The sequence below is a fragment of the Pteronotus mesoamericanus genome, unplaced genomic scaffold (genome assembly GCF_021234165.1).
Source record: "Pteronotus mesoamericanus isolate MK-2021 breed Mesoamerican mustached bat unplaced genomic scaffold, CSHL_Meso_final contig_169, whole genome shotgun sequence".
Lineage (NCBI taxonomy): Eukaryota > Metazoa > Chordata > Mammalia > Chiroptera > Mormoopidae > Pteronotus > Pteronotus mesoamericanus.
This window is the reverse complement of record NW_026555068.1, coordinates 25,804,101-25,820,016: the sequence shown is the minus strand read 5'-3', so window position 1 is coordinate 25,820,016 and position 15,916 is coordinate 25,804,101. Positions and strand designations below refer to the sequence as shown.

Sequence of the window (15,916 nt, the reverse complement as noted above, 5' to 3'; positions counted from 1 at the left end):
TTAGAATGCGGAACGCCGAGAAGCAAACCGAATTCCTGCCTGTGAGCCGCGGCCCGGGTCTGCAAAACTCCAGGCTGGCGACGAACGCGACACGCGCGAGGCGCCTCAGAATTTTTCACGATGCTTCGTTTCCTCTGTTTACGTTAAAAGGGACCCAACAATAAACGCACACAATTTGTGGGTTTGCTGGGGCTCAATTATGACAACCTTTCGTTATTTAACAAAAATAAAATAAAAAATAGTCTCCTTTCATGCGTACTTCACCCTAAATGGAACAGATTTAGGTAGAAGACCGCAGAAGGCGGACTCCCTGAGTCAGGGCTCTTCCTGGGGCTACTCCTGCATTTCAGTTGGGTCTTAACCTTTGAGATGCTTTTATGTGGATGCAGTTTCATTATGGAAGTGATTTAGAATCCACTGTATGAGCCATGTGGGCTGAGAAGATTCTAGATATGCTGGCTTCTGGGCATGACCATTGTACACTTTTCACTGGGGTCGAACCTCCATAAACTAAATTATGGAGTACTTATAGGCACACATTTTCCCTGTCAAGAACTGTGGGCATGTAAAATGCATTTATGATTGATAGTGGGGCACACAGAGTTTAAAACCCACATTTTTAAAGTTAGACGGGTTAACCTTGTACTATACTATAACACGGTGCTTTGGAATTAGAAGCACAGAGCAGTAACATTTGCTGCCAAAAGAGCCATATTTATTAACTCAACGAAGCCATAAGGAGAAGGATTTGAAAGGCAGAACACAGTATTTCATCTCAAGAATCATTTTTGATCTTCATCAGAGGTCTCATAAAACCATTTTCATTTTTTTCTTTCTCTTTTTTTAGTGGACATGCTAATCCATCCTATAAAAACTGAAAGGTTATGAATTTTTTATAACCGCATTGTGGCTATCAAGTTAACCATAAACATTTATAAATCCCCTCTTCGCAATACATATAAAGGTAGAAGAAAACTAGGAGAATTGAAGACAATACCATTTTGAGTTTTCTTTTTTTTTTTTTTTTGATGTGTAAGATTTTGCAAAACATCATTTTATTACGCATCCCAAAGCAGAGGGGATGAAAAGAGTTTATGTGTCTTAAACTGTAGATATCATTCTGGAGTGGGTAAACATTTCCAATCCATTGTGGCTAGAAATAAGAACTTTGAATGTTAGTGGCTTTGTAGAATTTATAAAAACACAAACTGTAGTCAATTTAAATTTAGCCTCATCTCATCCCAAGCCTTTGAATCTGAGAAAAAGCTTGAGAGATGCTAGACTGTTGTGTGAATAAAAGATGTTTCATTTGACAAGAGTAGAAAAAGGTATGTTTTCTTGGGCTTATTTTTTGAGGCCTTATTCTTTCTCTAAGAATTTATTGTATTTGTGGATTGAAAAACTGATTGTCATATCTTCTAGTTTTTATAAATGTACAAAGCCATATCAGCAAAATATATGATGTTAGCTACCATTGTTTGCCCTTTCAAAGCGCCTATCCTGACTAACATTTGTTTGCTTATAATCCAGAAAGTGAAGAGAAGGAACAAAAATTTGATACATGGTATACTTTCTGCCACTCAAAAATGGGTTTGATTTTGTTTCAGGATTCATTTTGGAATGAAAGGCTCCATCACAATTAATTCGCTTGAGTATAAAAATAAAAATGGAGTTTCTCCTGTGTTGGAAGTCCAGCTCACCCAAGATTTGATTTGTTTCTTTGACTCGTCGGTGGAACTCAGGTGAAAAATAAAATGAAATAAAAGCGTGTCAGCTACAAATCTTTAAGAGTTGGAGCTATAGTTTGGTCTGGGGTCCCACAGGTGGAGATAAATGAAATTTTTTTAAAAAGGCTTATAATGGATAAAACCTCATTTTAAGAGAGCCTTCAAATAATATAGGTCGTGGGGTTACATTTCTATCAAAGCTCCTTCTCAGTGGCACTTTGTGACGTCATAACCAGATGTACGATTAATGTGTCTTGTATCCCTTCCTACAGAAACACAACCGAGAGCCAACGGAGGGTACGAATGATGGAGGAATTAGATGTGTGCTCACCTAAATTCCGCTGCTCCCGAGCTGCGAGGGAAGTGAGACAGCAGGCGGGTCGGATGCTCTGCGAAGTGTTGCTGGATCAGAGAGTGCTGCCCGGCGTGGGCAACATCATCAAAAACGAAGGCCTCTTCCACAGCGGTCTCCACCCCGCTGCGCAGGTAGGTCACACGCATTGTTTAAGGGGTGCCTGTATTTTTAAATACTGCTAAGGGACCCCCCCAGCTCACTCTGTTCTCCCGGCACAGGCCTCAGGGGTCTTGGCTCTCTCCCGTCTCTCTGTGAGGCCAGCCCTGACCCCGCTGCCAAAATCGCTGTTGCCTCCCCGCCTCCCAATGCGGACGCCCTGCCCTCCCTAACCCGCTTTGCTTTTTCTTTTCCCCACGCCATGGATCGCTTTTAAACGTTGTCTAATCTTTACTTGCTGTATTTACTGTTCAGAAATCTACCTCCTCTGCGAGAACGCAGTCTCTTAGGAGGACGCGGTGTCTCCGTTCATCCATGTGTCCGGGCATGTAGGATGCCGTGTCTGGCACGGGGTTGGCATGAAAGACATGTTTGTTGAATGTATGAATGAACTCAGCTCCCAACTCTCTTTTTGTATCTGGTATATTCTATTCACATCCAACACCCCCGCCCCCCACCCCCAATTCCTATGTATTAGAAAATGCAGTTTCAGTGAAATGATAAGAATGGAAGTCAGGGAACGGAATGAGCAATTAGTGAAAAACTGGACACGAAATTAGGAGTACTCGTGAAAATAGCTTAGTCTGGAGTGACGGGAAAATACTAGACTTCCAGGGGAAGATGTGAGGATAAGAACTGTTTGGGTTTTTTTTTTTTCCCCTTGTTCTCCAACTGGAGAGATGTGGTTATTTATGTGCTGAGAGAAAAATAGTGGTAAAAAGTGAGAGATTAAAATTGCAGAAACAGGACAAAGTTGTGGAAAGGTCAGAGAGGTTAGACCTTAAGCCAGGTGGAGGGATATTTTCATTTCCAGGGAAGGTCTGTCCATTACAACTTGGGTCCAGACCCAAATGGTGGCTATTACTGAGTCTTATTTTCTGCATGAATCCAAAAACACCTTTTTATTTTGTGGAATTATTTCCTGGACAGTTTTCATAAAATCCACATCAGTGGGAAATAAGTTTTAAAAGAAACCAGTTAATGATAGTTCTATATTAGGTTCTGCTTTGTGACACTTGAAACAAACTAGTCACATTTCTGTAATATGAGAGTAATGAAACAGAATTTTAACAACAGGCTTTTAAAAGTCACCTAGACCTCTATGGGAAATGTTTCTGGGAGGAAAAAAAAACACCCCCGAATATTGTTACCTAGACTAGTAGTGTTATCCATGATAAACTGATCATTTACTTTTTATCTGTAGAGCCACCCAACTGTTCATCTAGGAACAGCTCATTGGCCTAAAATGCGTAAGGGCTTAAAAATTAATGACATTTCTGAAGCTTAGCTATTAGCCCCGTAAAATCGCACATAGAATTACTGAACAAGCAGTTGAACATTTCAAGGCATAACTGAATATAGTATACGAGATACGGTAAGGGAAAAAAACAAAAAAATGCGTGGGAGAAGCACCAAAGTTTTAAACTTCAGAAAATAATTGAAAATGTATAGAATCCTTTTGGAATGACTTTGTGGATGAGATGACTTTCGATATTAGCGTCATTGACAAATGAGTTCCTGCTGCATGTACCTGCAGAGACACTCCTCCTGTCCGTCGTACCACCAGGGTGCGCCATCAGCGGAGTGTCCTCGGAGGTCCCCCGGGAACCCGCCTGGGCCCCGCGGGCGTTAATTTCTCCCAGGGGCAGACTGACACGCGCGGCGCGGCGGGGCGTTGCACCACGGGGCCGCGTGGCGGCGGGGCCGGTCTGCGAGTCCTTCCGCGTGTTAATGAGGACTTGGATGTTCATGCGTGTAAATGAACTCTGTCTTTTTAAATCCCGATAGCGACGGGGGAGGGCATCTACTTTTGTGCCTATTTTGCTCCGCTTTCCTTCTTTCTCTTTTCTATCCTTTTTCTCTAATATTTTTGCAAACCCAGCAAAACTTTTTAAGGCGACTGACAGGCAGGGCTGGGACTTTGAAGATGTCTTCTACAGAAGGGATAGTCAATAAATGCTTGAATTTAGAATTAAGTGTATAAATAACTTTTTTATTTGTAGTACTGTCACCTAAAACTAAAACTGCTGTTAATGACACTCAGTAGGGATATGAGAAATGGAATTTTAAAGGATAGGTATGTATTTTAAATCTGTTTACAGTTCTCTTAGAACTGCAAATGGTATTGTTTTTCTCTAGTGAACACATGAGGAAACTCTCCTCAGTCGTTTTTCTATTTTAAGGTTTCTCAGTTAACAGATGAACAGATCCATCACCTCGTGAAAATGATACGGGATTTCAGCGTTCTTTTTTACCGGGTAAGAGCAACTAGTTTTCAATTATGTAAAATGTCAATTGTTTCCCTTTCAATTACACCAGCAACGTCCAAGCAGTGGATAGCCATCTAGTGGCGAGAGCATAGAAGTGCAATAACGAGGAGCGCCCCGTTCGGGGCCTGATTAACATCTTGAAATTTAGGCCGTGGGTCGGTCCAACCCTGTCTGTTATTACGTTAAAGCATCTTTATGCTAAGTTGGGGAGCCACTCTGTTAGCATTTGACTTGATGTACTTTCTTTAAATGGACTTCAGTTCAGATTTTGCCACTATGTTCTGTGTGGTTGAGATTATTTAGACAGCTTTAAGTTTAGTTTCTTCATCTATAAAATGGAACAATATTGATTACCACAAAGACTGTTTTGAGGATGAAATATTTGCTAAACTATAGATTTTGCAAGTTATATATATACACATACATGAATATGCATATATACAGAGTTCAATAAACACATTTTATCTTTTAAACCAAGTATCAAAATTTTGTTCTCTGCAATCTGGTTTCTGTGTTCAAAAGTTTTATTTTTTACTGTGTTCAGAAAGGCAGGCATTGTGGAATTCTTCATTAGTTGCCTCAACATGTTAATGAACCTCTTGCTTTACATATCTGCCTTGAGTATCTACGGCTATTTTCGTAATATATATGGTCACTTATTCTTCCAAGGAAAGATAATTGTAGACAACTGCCCATTTTCTGCCCAGCTTAATTTGGTCATTTCAACACTTTGCTTACATTATTGTAAGTAGTTTGCGTAATTTTAAGCTTCTTTATACTGAGCCATATTTCTGGGCTTTAAAATGTTCACGCTGCTGATGTAAACCCAGAATATTCTTTTGGAGGAGCTTTAAATGTATGTGAGCAGAATAAAACTGTGACAGGGAATATCCAATGTCTTTTGAAATAGAGCTTACACCAAAATGGAACATGTGCTTTGCTAGGATGGCCTTTGAATTTTCATCTTCTTTGTTAAGTGAATCTGCAAGATGAAAAACTAAACACTCTCCTTGGTCAGGGCAACAAAGAAGACAATCTTGTTCAATTTTCTGTTGGCTGTTGAAACAAAGTGCAGCTCCAGTGTTCTAAAAATAATCAGATTTAAAGCTAATGTAGTCTTTTTCTTTTAACTACATAATTATGCTTAATTTAAAAAAAAAAAACCTTAGAAGCATGAAAGACATTTTAAATTACAGAACTCATATCCCATTTAGATAAGAGGGTAAAGCTTTTCAAAGAACAATTTTGAACACTAACAAGTAATAAAATAATGACTTAATAATTTCACACAAATCTTATTTGACAAATATTGCTGAATCTTGCCAATACCTTTTTCTCAGATGACAGAAAAGATTATATGGACATATATACAAAAATTTTTTAAGAATTATTTTCAGAAATTACTTTCAAGAATTTATTTTCTGGCTTTTAGCAACCCTGCTTTATAGAAATCATTACAATGTTATTTATTTGTTTTTTAGTGCCATAAAGCAGGATTTGCTGTTTCTAAACACTTTAAGGTTTACAAGCGTCCTTATTGTGGTCACTGCTGTGGCAGAACTGTGTGTCGCTTAGGAGACAATAACAGAATGACACACTTCTGTCCTCGCTGTCAGAAAGAAGATCCACAACACGTTGACATATGGTGAGATGTCGAATATTAAGGTATACCCGTTGCCCCAGCTTGCTGACTAAATGGCTATGCACAAGAGAATAGCTGTCAGGTTATTAATAAGAAGACACAACTGAAGTGTTTGAACCCTTGGAAGGAAATAGCAAAGGCTAGCATCAAAGAACCAGAATGAGCCGAAGGTCATTTTTGGACCACTTCTGAATTCAGTAGAAAATCTCTAGCTCAGCTGGTAATATTCAGCCTTTGGCTTTAATCACATCTACAAAGTGATTATAAGGAGGTGTGGATATATCAATAACTGGGAAAACGTGCCCATAGACCTGGGGCTGTGTATTGGACATTAGGATCACACAGAGCCTCACCGAGGAAGGCGTTGAGTGTTACAATGAAAACTCAGGGAAGAATTCCAGGTAGAGACTCATGATTTACATTTGTGGCCCCAAGTCAGGGTTGCCTTTACTGTTTCCTCACTAATCTCTTCATGAGATACTCGACATGAAACAGTTTTACCTGATGAGAGAGAGCAGGAGTGCCCGTATCCTGGCCAAAATCACCGAACAGGTTGCTGACGTGGTGCTTCGCAGGCACTGTTGGGAAACCCCTGAGGTGTGTGACGTAAGTGCAAACCTTTGCTCACGTTACTCTTCTGCTCAAATTTCCCTGTGCCTCTTTCTTTCCCCTAATTTGGCTGAATCAAGATATTGTAGTTTTGCTTTGGGAAGAGTATCGCTTAATTAAAAAGTTATTTGAGACATGCTTCCTAGTGATGAAGTCGGTATTTGTAGTTGGTTTAAAATAATAACAGCACCTCAAGTCTTTGAATAAAATCTTCAATGTGGTATTTCTGTCTTCAACAGCCATCAGTAGGGCCCAAGTGAAAACCTTTTGTTGAGATAGTTCCAACTTGTATGCCAGAATACACATGTACCATTTGGGTATATGCATGGTTCCGAAGTAGTTTCTAAAATACTAAGAATGTGGAAGAACAAGGCAATGACAACAGTGGTCATGGTTTGCTGTAAAAATTCTCTCCAGCAAGCTGCCAGGGAGAAACTCGGCGGCCGGCCGGCCGGCCAGCACACGGGCCGGTGCGGTGGACCCTGCGGCGGGGGGACGCGAGCAGAGCTGGGCCTGTGCGGTCTGCCTGCTGGCCAGCAAGCCCGCTTCCAACGCGTGTGACGCTCGCCTGACGGCCTGGCCTCCCGGTGAGACTGAGTTTGCGCTTAGAACTCATTCCTTTGCAAAGAGGTTTAATTCTACCACGTCAGGTATATTCCTTGTTCTGTCTCGCTATTTTCCAACTAAGGGAAATGCTTTCTTTCTGTAAGATGTACCGCAATCGCCAGCTTTTGCGTGTAAACCATGCTAATATGCTGTTGAGAGGGAGGGAAAACATGCTTGTGCTAAAAAAATATGTGCCTCTTGTATCTCAAAAAACTGACATGATCACATCTGTTCTCTACTGTTGCTGATGAATTATTCAATAAAGCTTTGCTTTATGCAGATTTCAGCAACTTTTGGGTTTGTTATTCAGCCCAAGTGTTTCATAAATTGAAAGGGAAGATTTCTGTAAGAATATCTTCGCAGGTGGAATAGAAAAAGGCTGATTTTTTTTTTCTCTTCTTTATCCTTCCTACCCGTTGTTATTAAAATCTTTACTTAGACAATTGTACTGATTTCATTGACACACTTCAAAATAACTCTTTGTGGCTCACAATTTCATATGTTTAGAGAGAGTGAAACCTGCAAGGAGACCTGTGATTAAGAACCATCTTGAGTCTGTGGCTTCTATTGTGCTCTCAGAGTCTTATTTCTGTCTCCAATTAGAGATGAGAAAGTTATGTTCTCAACATACGGACCCCCGCGTTGTATTAGCTGTCATATCGTGTTTCGTTCCCCGGGACACGGAGGGTCAGAGCCGAGGGGACCGCACCTCCAGTTTCTGTTGCTCCCTCTTCAGAATCCTTCAGTAGAGAGCCCTCAGAAAACCACAGTCTTAGGTTTCCACACTTCAACATCCTGAAATGCCTTTACACATCTCGCTATTTTCTTGTTGTTGTTGTGGGGTTTGTTTTTTTTTAATCTGTGTAGGATATACATCTATCTTAACTGTAATCCAGGACATATTATAGTACAGATTCTAATATCCTGGAATGCTTCATTGAAACATTTTGAATAAATGTTACATCTTTGCCATTCATCTTGGCTTATTTTTAATAAGCCTTTCGCTTTGTCTTGTCCCCAGAAACATCCCCGGCAGCCTGGATGCCAGCCTCTACCTGCTGGTCTAAGCTCTGAGCGAAGTCACCTCTCGGTCCCCGCTTTAACACTGTGCCCTATAGTCACAAAAGTGAGAGCCGAATGATGGTTAAATGCTCAAACATAATACAAAGCCAATATACATCTTTGTTAAACCCAACTCTAAGTCCCAGTTGTTAAAAATTTTGTACTTCATGCTTCCTTTCCTAACCGGAAGATTAATTATGAACTGCTTGAGCTAACTTGGTGTTATTAGTTCTGTATATTAGTTCACTGTAATAAGTGAACAAAATGTTTTAATCAAATAAAAAGATGTTTCACATAGTCAGTATTATGTTTATAGGAATACTGCAGAATGACTTCTCTTTCCTTCCAGATTCGATGCTCAAGAGGGAAGAAAATTCTCCTGCCTTTAACCATTTAGTGAAGTACCCCTGTAATAGCTTTGGAAAACCAAGTACCGAAGTGAAGATCAACAGGAAAACTGCGTTTGGAACTACAACTCTCATCTTGACCGATTTCAGCAATAAATCCAGCCCTTTAGAGAGAAACAAAAGCCAAAACCAGATACCAGATGGGGAACTTCAAAACTCAGCTCCCAATACCGTTTGTTTTGGTGCTACACCTTCCCGTTCTGAGAAGAGAGCCCACGATACAGCTCTCCAGCCTCACACAGTAACCGCTTCCCCCACCAGCTGCTCTCAGCCAAAGTTATTTCGTCCAGCACGTCAAAAACTGAGAACACCCCAGTACTCATCGCCGAGTCTCGCAAGTGTCAGCCCTGGGCTCTCTAACAGGTATGACGTTTCTACCCCTGGTCTTCAAGGCATTTGCCTTACGTGTCAAGAAGGCAGAAACATCCTCCGTGGCTGAGGAAGCTGAGTTGGTGGTGGTCCTATGAGCAAACCCCGAAAGATGGTTACTGCCATGAGCTTTTAGGCTCTCCAGCTTGTGATGTAAGAGAGGGGAAGGGGACGGGAAACCGGATCTCCTACATCCGTAAAAAGTTAATTCTTTTCTGACTGGAACCATATACATGCTCAATACAGAATATTGGGACAGTATAAAGAAAAATGTTTAAATTGCCCATAGTCTTACCGGTTATCAATCACCACTGTTAGCGTTTTCCTTCTTTTTTAAAAAATCTCCGTCCAATGAAAGAAGGTTTTTGTAAAAGGGAGACTACCATTTATAACAGTTTAGTAAATGTCTTCTATTTTAAAGAGAGGGATCTGAGGTTCTTATAGTGATATTTCTGCTAAAGAAAGTGGTTGTATGTCAAGTAGCCATGTGAGATGGGGTTTTTTGTTTCAACCAAAAAGGCCCAAAGAGCCTGTGTATCTGAAAGGAAAGAGCTGGACTTCCAGACAGTAAGTACTGCCCAAGCAGATATGTGTTATAAGACTACTAGCTCATCTAAGAGACCCCAGTTGCTGACACCAAGATAGAGAAAATTTAATAAAAATGGCATCTCTTCTTCCTTAGTGATGATTGGCAGTTGGTGACTCTACCTGTCCACATGCCTTCCCCGCCTTGTTTAGTCCTTTATCTGGGCCTCTCGGCTGTCCCACCCCGATGCGGCCTACGTCAGAGAGAATCTCTCCACGATTTTCTTTTCCAAGCTGTGTGTTGAGGGTTTTTTCCTTCAGAAAGAGGATGCTGTGTATTCAGCATTTGTAAGTGAAGTGAAGGCGAAGAGTCTTCTTCCTGTGCATCCTTCTTGCCAATGGGAAGCGAGCAGAGAGTTAGGGGGTGGGATCTGGCGTTATAGGGGGTGGGGAATGCTGGTTGCTGGCATCTCCGATGAGTTCTGCCGGGGCTGACGCAGAGAGTCTTCCTTTGGGCAGCGAGGGAAGGGACCACCTGGTGTACACCCCTAGAACAGTCGCAGAGAATCCTCCAAGTGTAACAGAGTTCTGAGACCGTTTTGGTCAATAGATGTTTTTATGGCAAGTTTCCCATCCCAACTCTAAATTCACTATCAATTAATCCCGATGATTTATCCTTGACTGATCTTTAAAAAATTTTTTGTTTGTAATCATTTATAATAACCGGTTTAACTTTGGCCCATAATACTCTCAAGTGATAGACATTTGAACTAAACCGTGGGGACCAGACCTTGACTGGGTCAGTCAGGATGCCTCCTTCTCATTCTAACCCTAATTAGTGTCTCATGATGCAAGTGCATAGGAGCTGGATAAGGGTGTCTGAGTCGGGAGCAATCCTATAGGAAAGTCATTTTTGAATAGGCTTTTCTCTTCTGTAGCTCAAGTGGAAAGCAGTCGATGTGATCATTTTAACATATTGTGGCATTTGCTGTACCCAGATGAAATATCTTGGCATATTTTTATTTCCTTAGTGTTTTCTAGAAAATCTCACACGATTTAACTAATGAATTAGGGATTAAAAAAAAAAATTAATGTGACCTTAAATTTACACAGTTTCTCCACAAGCCATTAGCAATAGGGTCACCTGATGAATCACAGTGCGCGGCGTTACGTAGAAAGCTGCAGCCCTGCCTGCGTCGGCGCAAGCAGCCCAGGACCGAGCCTCTAAAATCGGTCAAGATCAACTAGCAAAATAAATGTCAAGTGATGAAATATGCTTACCCAGCAGCCCTTCTGCACCCAGCTACTTTACCAGGGATAAATTGCAAATTACTGTCATTTATTTCATTTTTCTCCTTGTCTGGCAGCTACAGTGTTCATCTTATGGACAACATGCCCAGCAGAGGCTCACAACATAATACGATTGGAGCAGGTGGTCCACTCAGAGAATTTATAGCCAGCGTAGTTTTTCTTTAATAATTACAGGGTAATTAATTTGCCTTTTGTTCTTTTAATTACTGATCTCATCAACACATGTTGATGAGGCATATTTTCGGACTGATCTTTAGATGTACTTGAATTTTATCCAGCTAACTGGATTATAAATCAGATGGTTAAACCCGGTTTTAAGCAGCAAAGAATAAATGCCAGATGCAGTTTGAAGTCTTTGTTCTGCTTATTGTAAATACAGAGCAAAACACAGAAATACGTTTTTTCAAAGAACAGATGTGTTTTAGGCGAAACTTTTTCCTGGACTGATGCAAAGGCTCACGTAGGCGTGTGACACAGAAGCCCCTGCTTTCCTCACGTCTGCTGCCGCCTGGGTTGCTTGCCCATGTTCTACCTCTAATCACCAGAGAGGTGCTGACACTGTACCTGTCTCTGGGTCACGTTTGAGAATTTTCCGTCCCCAAGGATTTCAGAGCCACCTGGGTCCATCCAGGATGAGTCATTTAACCTCTGGTGTTTTGTTTTAATTCTTGTAACACCACTACACTACAAAATCTATACCCAATGAGATTGATTCATTGACAAAAAAAAGTGGACCTTGTAAAACCAGTTAAACCATGATAATAAGTTGATCACTGAAAAAAATAATATCCATTTTGAAATTACGAACCTGGGCTTGATAATGTCCTTCTTCCTTATAATAGTTTTAATCTGATCTCTGTTCAATGTTACTTGTTTATTAATCAACAAGTATTGATGGAGAATCTCTGGTGTATCAAGCATTGCCCTGGGTTCTAATGACCTCTCGCCAAGCAAACGACAGCTGCAGGGCCGAAGCCAGCATGCCGCCTGTTCCTGTAAATAAAGTTTTATTGGAACACATCCTTTGCCCCTGGGTTGCCTTGTTCACTGTGGCTGCTTGTCGTGCTGCAACACCGCAAGCCACGAGACCCACGACCCTAAAGTATGTGTTATGTGAAAAGATGGGCCCACCCCTGATCGATTATATTACTAGACCATTTATAAGCCTAATTATCTAAATAAGAGCTTACCTAAGTAAATGCTCTGCTACAGCTTGGGAAATTTTTAAATTATGATTGACACAAAGAGGGACCAAGATGCCCTCAATCAGAACGTTTAAGTATTTTGGATACTGTTTCCTATCATACGATTAAGATGAGCTGAGCACCTTTGGGGCCCGTGTGATCACAGGGGGCATCAGTATCTTGTCTACATCAACTCAGGTCAGTGCGGCTTGACGGGCCTGGGAATTACTCCGGAGTGTTGTTACCATGGAGATTGCGGCTCTGCCAGGGCTGATAATCCTGTGGGTCCCAGGGCTTCCCTCCTGATGCTGGTGCTTCCAGTCCACGGACCACACTCTGAAACAAGATAAGACGGCATGCGGCTGTTTTTCTCCTAAACTTTGTGCCAAGGAAGAAATGGAGCGGAATGCAGAGGTGACAAGCCTACAGACGACACTGGGCCTTTCCTTTCCACCTTCAGCCTCCACCTGCGGGGACCCTGGAGAGTTCTAGGATGGTGCAAATGGATTAGAAAGTGTGTCACGAATTGCTGTCTCAGACAGCCGCCTTCAAAAGAACATAGCAAACATTTTGCATGTGGGCTTTTTGAAAATTGTTTACAAATGATATTTTGTTCCTTAGTAATTAAAGAATAAGAAAGGATGAACCTTTTTGTCATTAAAAAGGTACAAAGTAGGGGTATTAAGGTGAAGGACCCCTGGTTTTAATTCATGTGAGCTCTCTTTCTCTTCAACTAGTTTATTAAAAAGACTCTTATAAGGGCATTATTAAAAATACACAACATATTTTAAAAGGTTAAAAGTAATCATGAAGCTCCTTTTCAAAGAGTAAGTTCACACACACCGCTGCGGGGCAGGGGGCTGGCCTTGACCTTCTATGCAGGAAGAACCTTCAGGTGCTCTTGGTCCTGATTGTTGGGGGGAAGGAAGCTTCCCGACTTGCTTCACATCACACTAGGTTCTGCTCTGCCCGGCTGCCTGTTTCTTGATAAAACAGGACTGCAACTATCATAGTCACCCGATCAAAGGAAAGCATGCAAAATTGTTTGCCAAGTGGAGAGTAGAAAGAGTGACTTTAGCCTCATCAGAGCCTCGCTGAGAGTTTGCCGACAATGAGAAAACAGAGAAGATTGTAAGTCTAGTTACTTTGTGGGGGAAGGGGGCCGCCGGCCTTGAGAATATTTTAGAAGAAATAAAAGTGACCACACTGATGTCGGGTAAGAGAAGAACCGGTGACCACAAAGGAAAACTTACAAAGCTGGACATCTTGCATGCATAATTCAGCTGTGTGTTCATGCTCCACAAATCTAAATGACGCGCTTTACGCCCACAGGTCGCTTTAGAGGTGAATTAGTCTTGCCTGGGAAAAACCAAGAATTAAGACCGCGGGTCATGTGGTTACGCTGAGTGCACCGCGGCCCGCTTTTCGCAGGGCTTCCTTGCACAGACAGGGTTCTAACACGGGGCAGGAGCTGCGCGCGATCGCCTCGGCGCCGTTGTGCTGCACACACTTTGTAACCTGTTGTTACAGCGGACTTCCGACCGACAAGACGCTCGATGCTTGGGCGTGCGCCGCTCGCGGCCCTCGCTGCCGTGGACACCAGCGCCCCTGCGTCCTCCGCGTGGTGAGGAAGGACGGCGAGAACAAGGGCAGGCGGTTTTACGCATGTGCTCTGCCTAGAGAAGCGCAGTGTGGATTTTTTGAAGTAAGTGTAAGATTTATCAAGCTTACTATGGTGTAGTTGAATACTTAGTTTACTGGAATGGAGCGAGTAGCAGCCCTTTGCTGGCTTTACCCTTAAGTAGCGCTTTTGGCAGTCAGTCTAAAGACTGAATGTTGAACTAAGTTAAAATTCAAGGAGGTTTTTCAAAAAAATTAATCAAATAGTGGCTATTGTATTAGTAGAGTGTCTCGTGTTTGTAACCACAGTATAGAAGCGTTGTCCTTGGTTTATAAAGATAGAAAGGTATTGAGAAAATTTTCCAGGAGGCTAAATCAAGAGACGGGTTTGCTCTTCCTCAGTTCAGTGCTGTTAGCAAAGCCTTCGGCATACGCCCTGGATAGAGGTACATGTGAAAAATCATTTGCAGGCCTTGAATTTACAATAAACTTAGTGACGCCTCCTACTCGAGCTTGACCCAACAAAGGCAAAGGCACAATAGCGATGTGGACCCAGGCGATTCCTCACGCCTTTTTGATCTGTGCACACACCCCTGAAAATGAACATGCTATGGAGGCAAGAGTCGGGTCCTTCTAGTCCTTTCCACTGTCTGCGTCCCTCAGTGTGGGCCTCCCGCTATGCAGAGTGTGGCTCTCATGGGTATAGATACATGCTTCTCAACTGCTTCATTGGGTGCTTAACTGGAAAAAAAAGAAAATACGGACCTGATGTGGTGCTGGAGCAGTTTCCTGGTTGGCCTTATCGAGAGAGAAAATGTCTTCCATGTGATATCTTCCTAGGGAAAATTTGATATAATATCAGATCTTAACCCCTGCGCAGGACTGACTCCATCCTACTGTACAAATTGCCTTCTGGGGAAGCTTTTGTAGAGGCAATGGAAGAAATGTTATTAGCAATATTAATAATATCACAGCCTGCTTCACACCTGTCTTGAGGTCAAAAGTAGTAAGAATAAGAGTAATACAGTAGAATCTTCCTAAATTAGTTCAAGTGACTCTGTACTTGATTCGTTCTTTTCATAAGAGACTAAGGAGGTTTAGTATTAGAATCATGACAATTCTTTGATCTGAATGGTTTTAACTGAAACAGATCTATAGCAGGAACATGGGTGTTTGCTTCACAGCCAGATAAAGGGAAGCTCTGAATTATGGCAATTTTCTGTGTGATTCCAGAAAAATTGTGAGGGGTACTTCTTATAGGATCTAAGCTTTTTAAAGCGTAACGGCTAATGGCTTCTATTGGTTTCACGATGTCAGAGTAATAGTCACAGCAATGACGATAGGACGGCAGTGACCACAGGCGCCCGGGCTCAGCCCCACGCTGCTCTCACCTTCCTCTCGACCCTTCGATCTCTCTGTTTGTCCCCGCAGTGGGCAGACCTGTCCTTCCCGCTCTGCGAGCACGGCAAGCGCTCCGTCCTGAGGACGGTGTGGAAGATGGGGCCTAACAACGGGAAGAATTTTTTTGCGTGTCCTCTTGGTAAGGAAAAACAGTGCAATTTTTTCCAGTGGGTAGAAAATGGACCAGGAACGAACAGCACTCCAGGATGCTAATATTTTCCCCTTCTGTAAAATGTATGATATTTAATCTCTTGAAACTACATATGTTTAGTCCCTTTTTGTGTAATATAAAGGTTGAAGAATATCTATGGCGCATTGTAAAGTTACTGCAGTGTTTGAAAAATGGTGTTTTTTTTTTTTTTTAATGTATGCCACCTTTCCATTCTATGGCTGGTTTTTTAATTTTAACTTTGATGAATGCTGTTTGTGTTTTATCAAATGTATAGTTTATTACAGTTAGTATGTATGTTTAATGTATTTATTAATGACAATAAAATATTTTTAGTATGCACTTGATCTCTTGTAACTTCTTTGAGGAAGAAATTATTTCTTTTAGGAGAGGATTATGCAGTACAATAAAATAATAAGCTATTCTGTCCGAAATAAATAATTTTGTCAGGTATTGCCCCTACTCATAATATGTGATTAAAGGTACTTTTTGTTTTCTTTAAA

The 15,916-nt window shown here is 41.6% G+C and overlaps 1 protein-coding gene across 1 annotated transcript in view; it reads left to right on the top strand.

The window, feature by feature from the left end:
• Positions 1 to 15,457, top strand: part of NEIL3 (nei like DNA glycosylase 3) — a 32,564-nt gene extending 17,107 nt beyond the window's left edge. The window contains exons 3-10 of the mRNA XM_054565846.1: positions 1,608 to 1,742; positions 2,000 to 2,213; positions 4,422 to 4,496; positions 5,990 to 6,153; positions 7,177 to 7,346; positions 8,777 to 9,197; positions 13,754 to 13,928; positions 15,275 to 15,457. Of these exons, the coding sequence (XP_054421821.1) occupies positions 1,608 to 1,742; positions 2,000 to 2,213; positions 4,422 to 4,496; positions 5,990 to 6,153; positions 7,177 to 7,346; positions 8,777 to 9,197; positions 13,754 to 13,928; positions 15,275 to 15,457 (1,537 nt within the window). The remainder of the gene's footprint in view (positions 1 to 1,607; positions 1,743 to 1,999; positions 2,214 to 4,421; positions 4,497 to 5,989; positions 6,154 to 7,176; positions 7,347 to 8,776; positions 9,198 to 13,753; positions 13,929 to 15,274) is intronic.
• Positions 15,458 to 15,916: the final 459 nt, after the last annotated feature.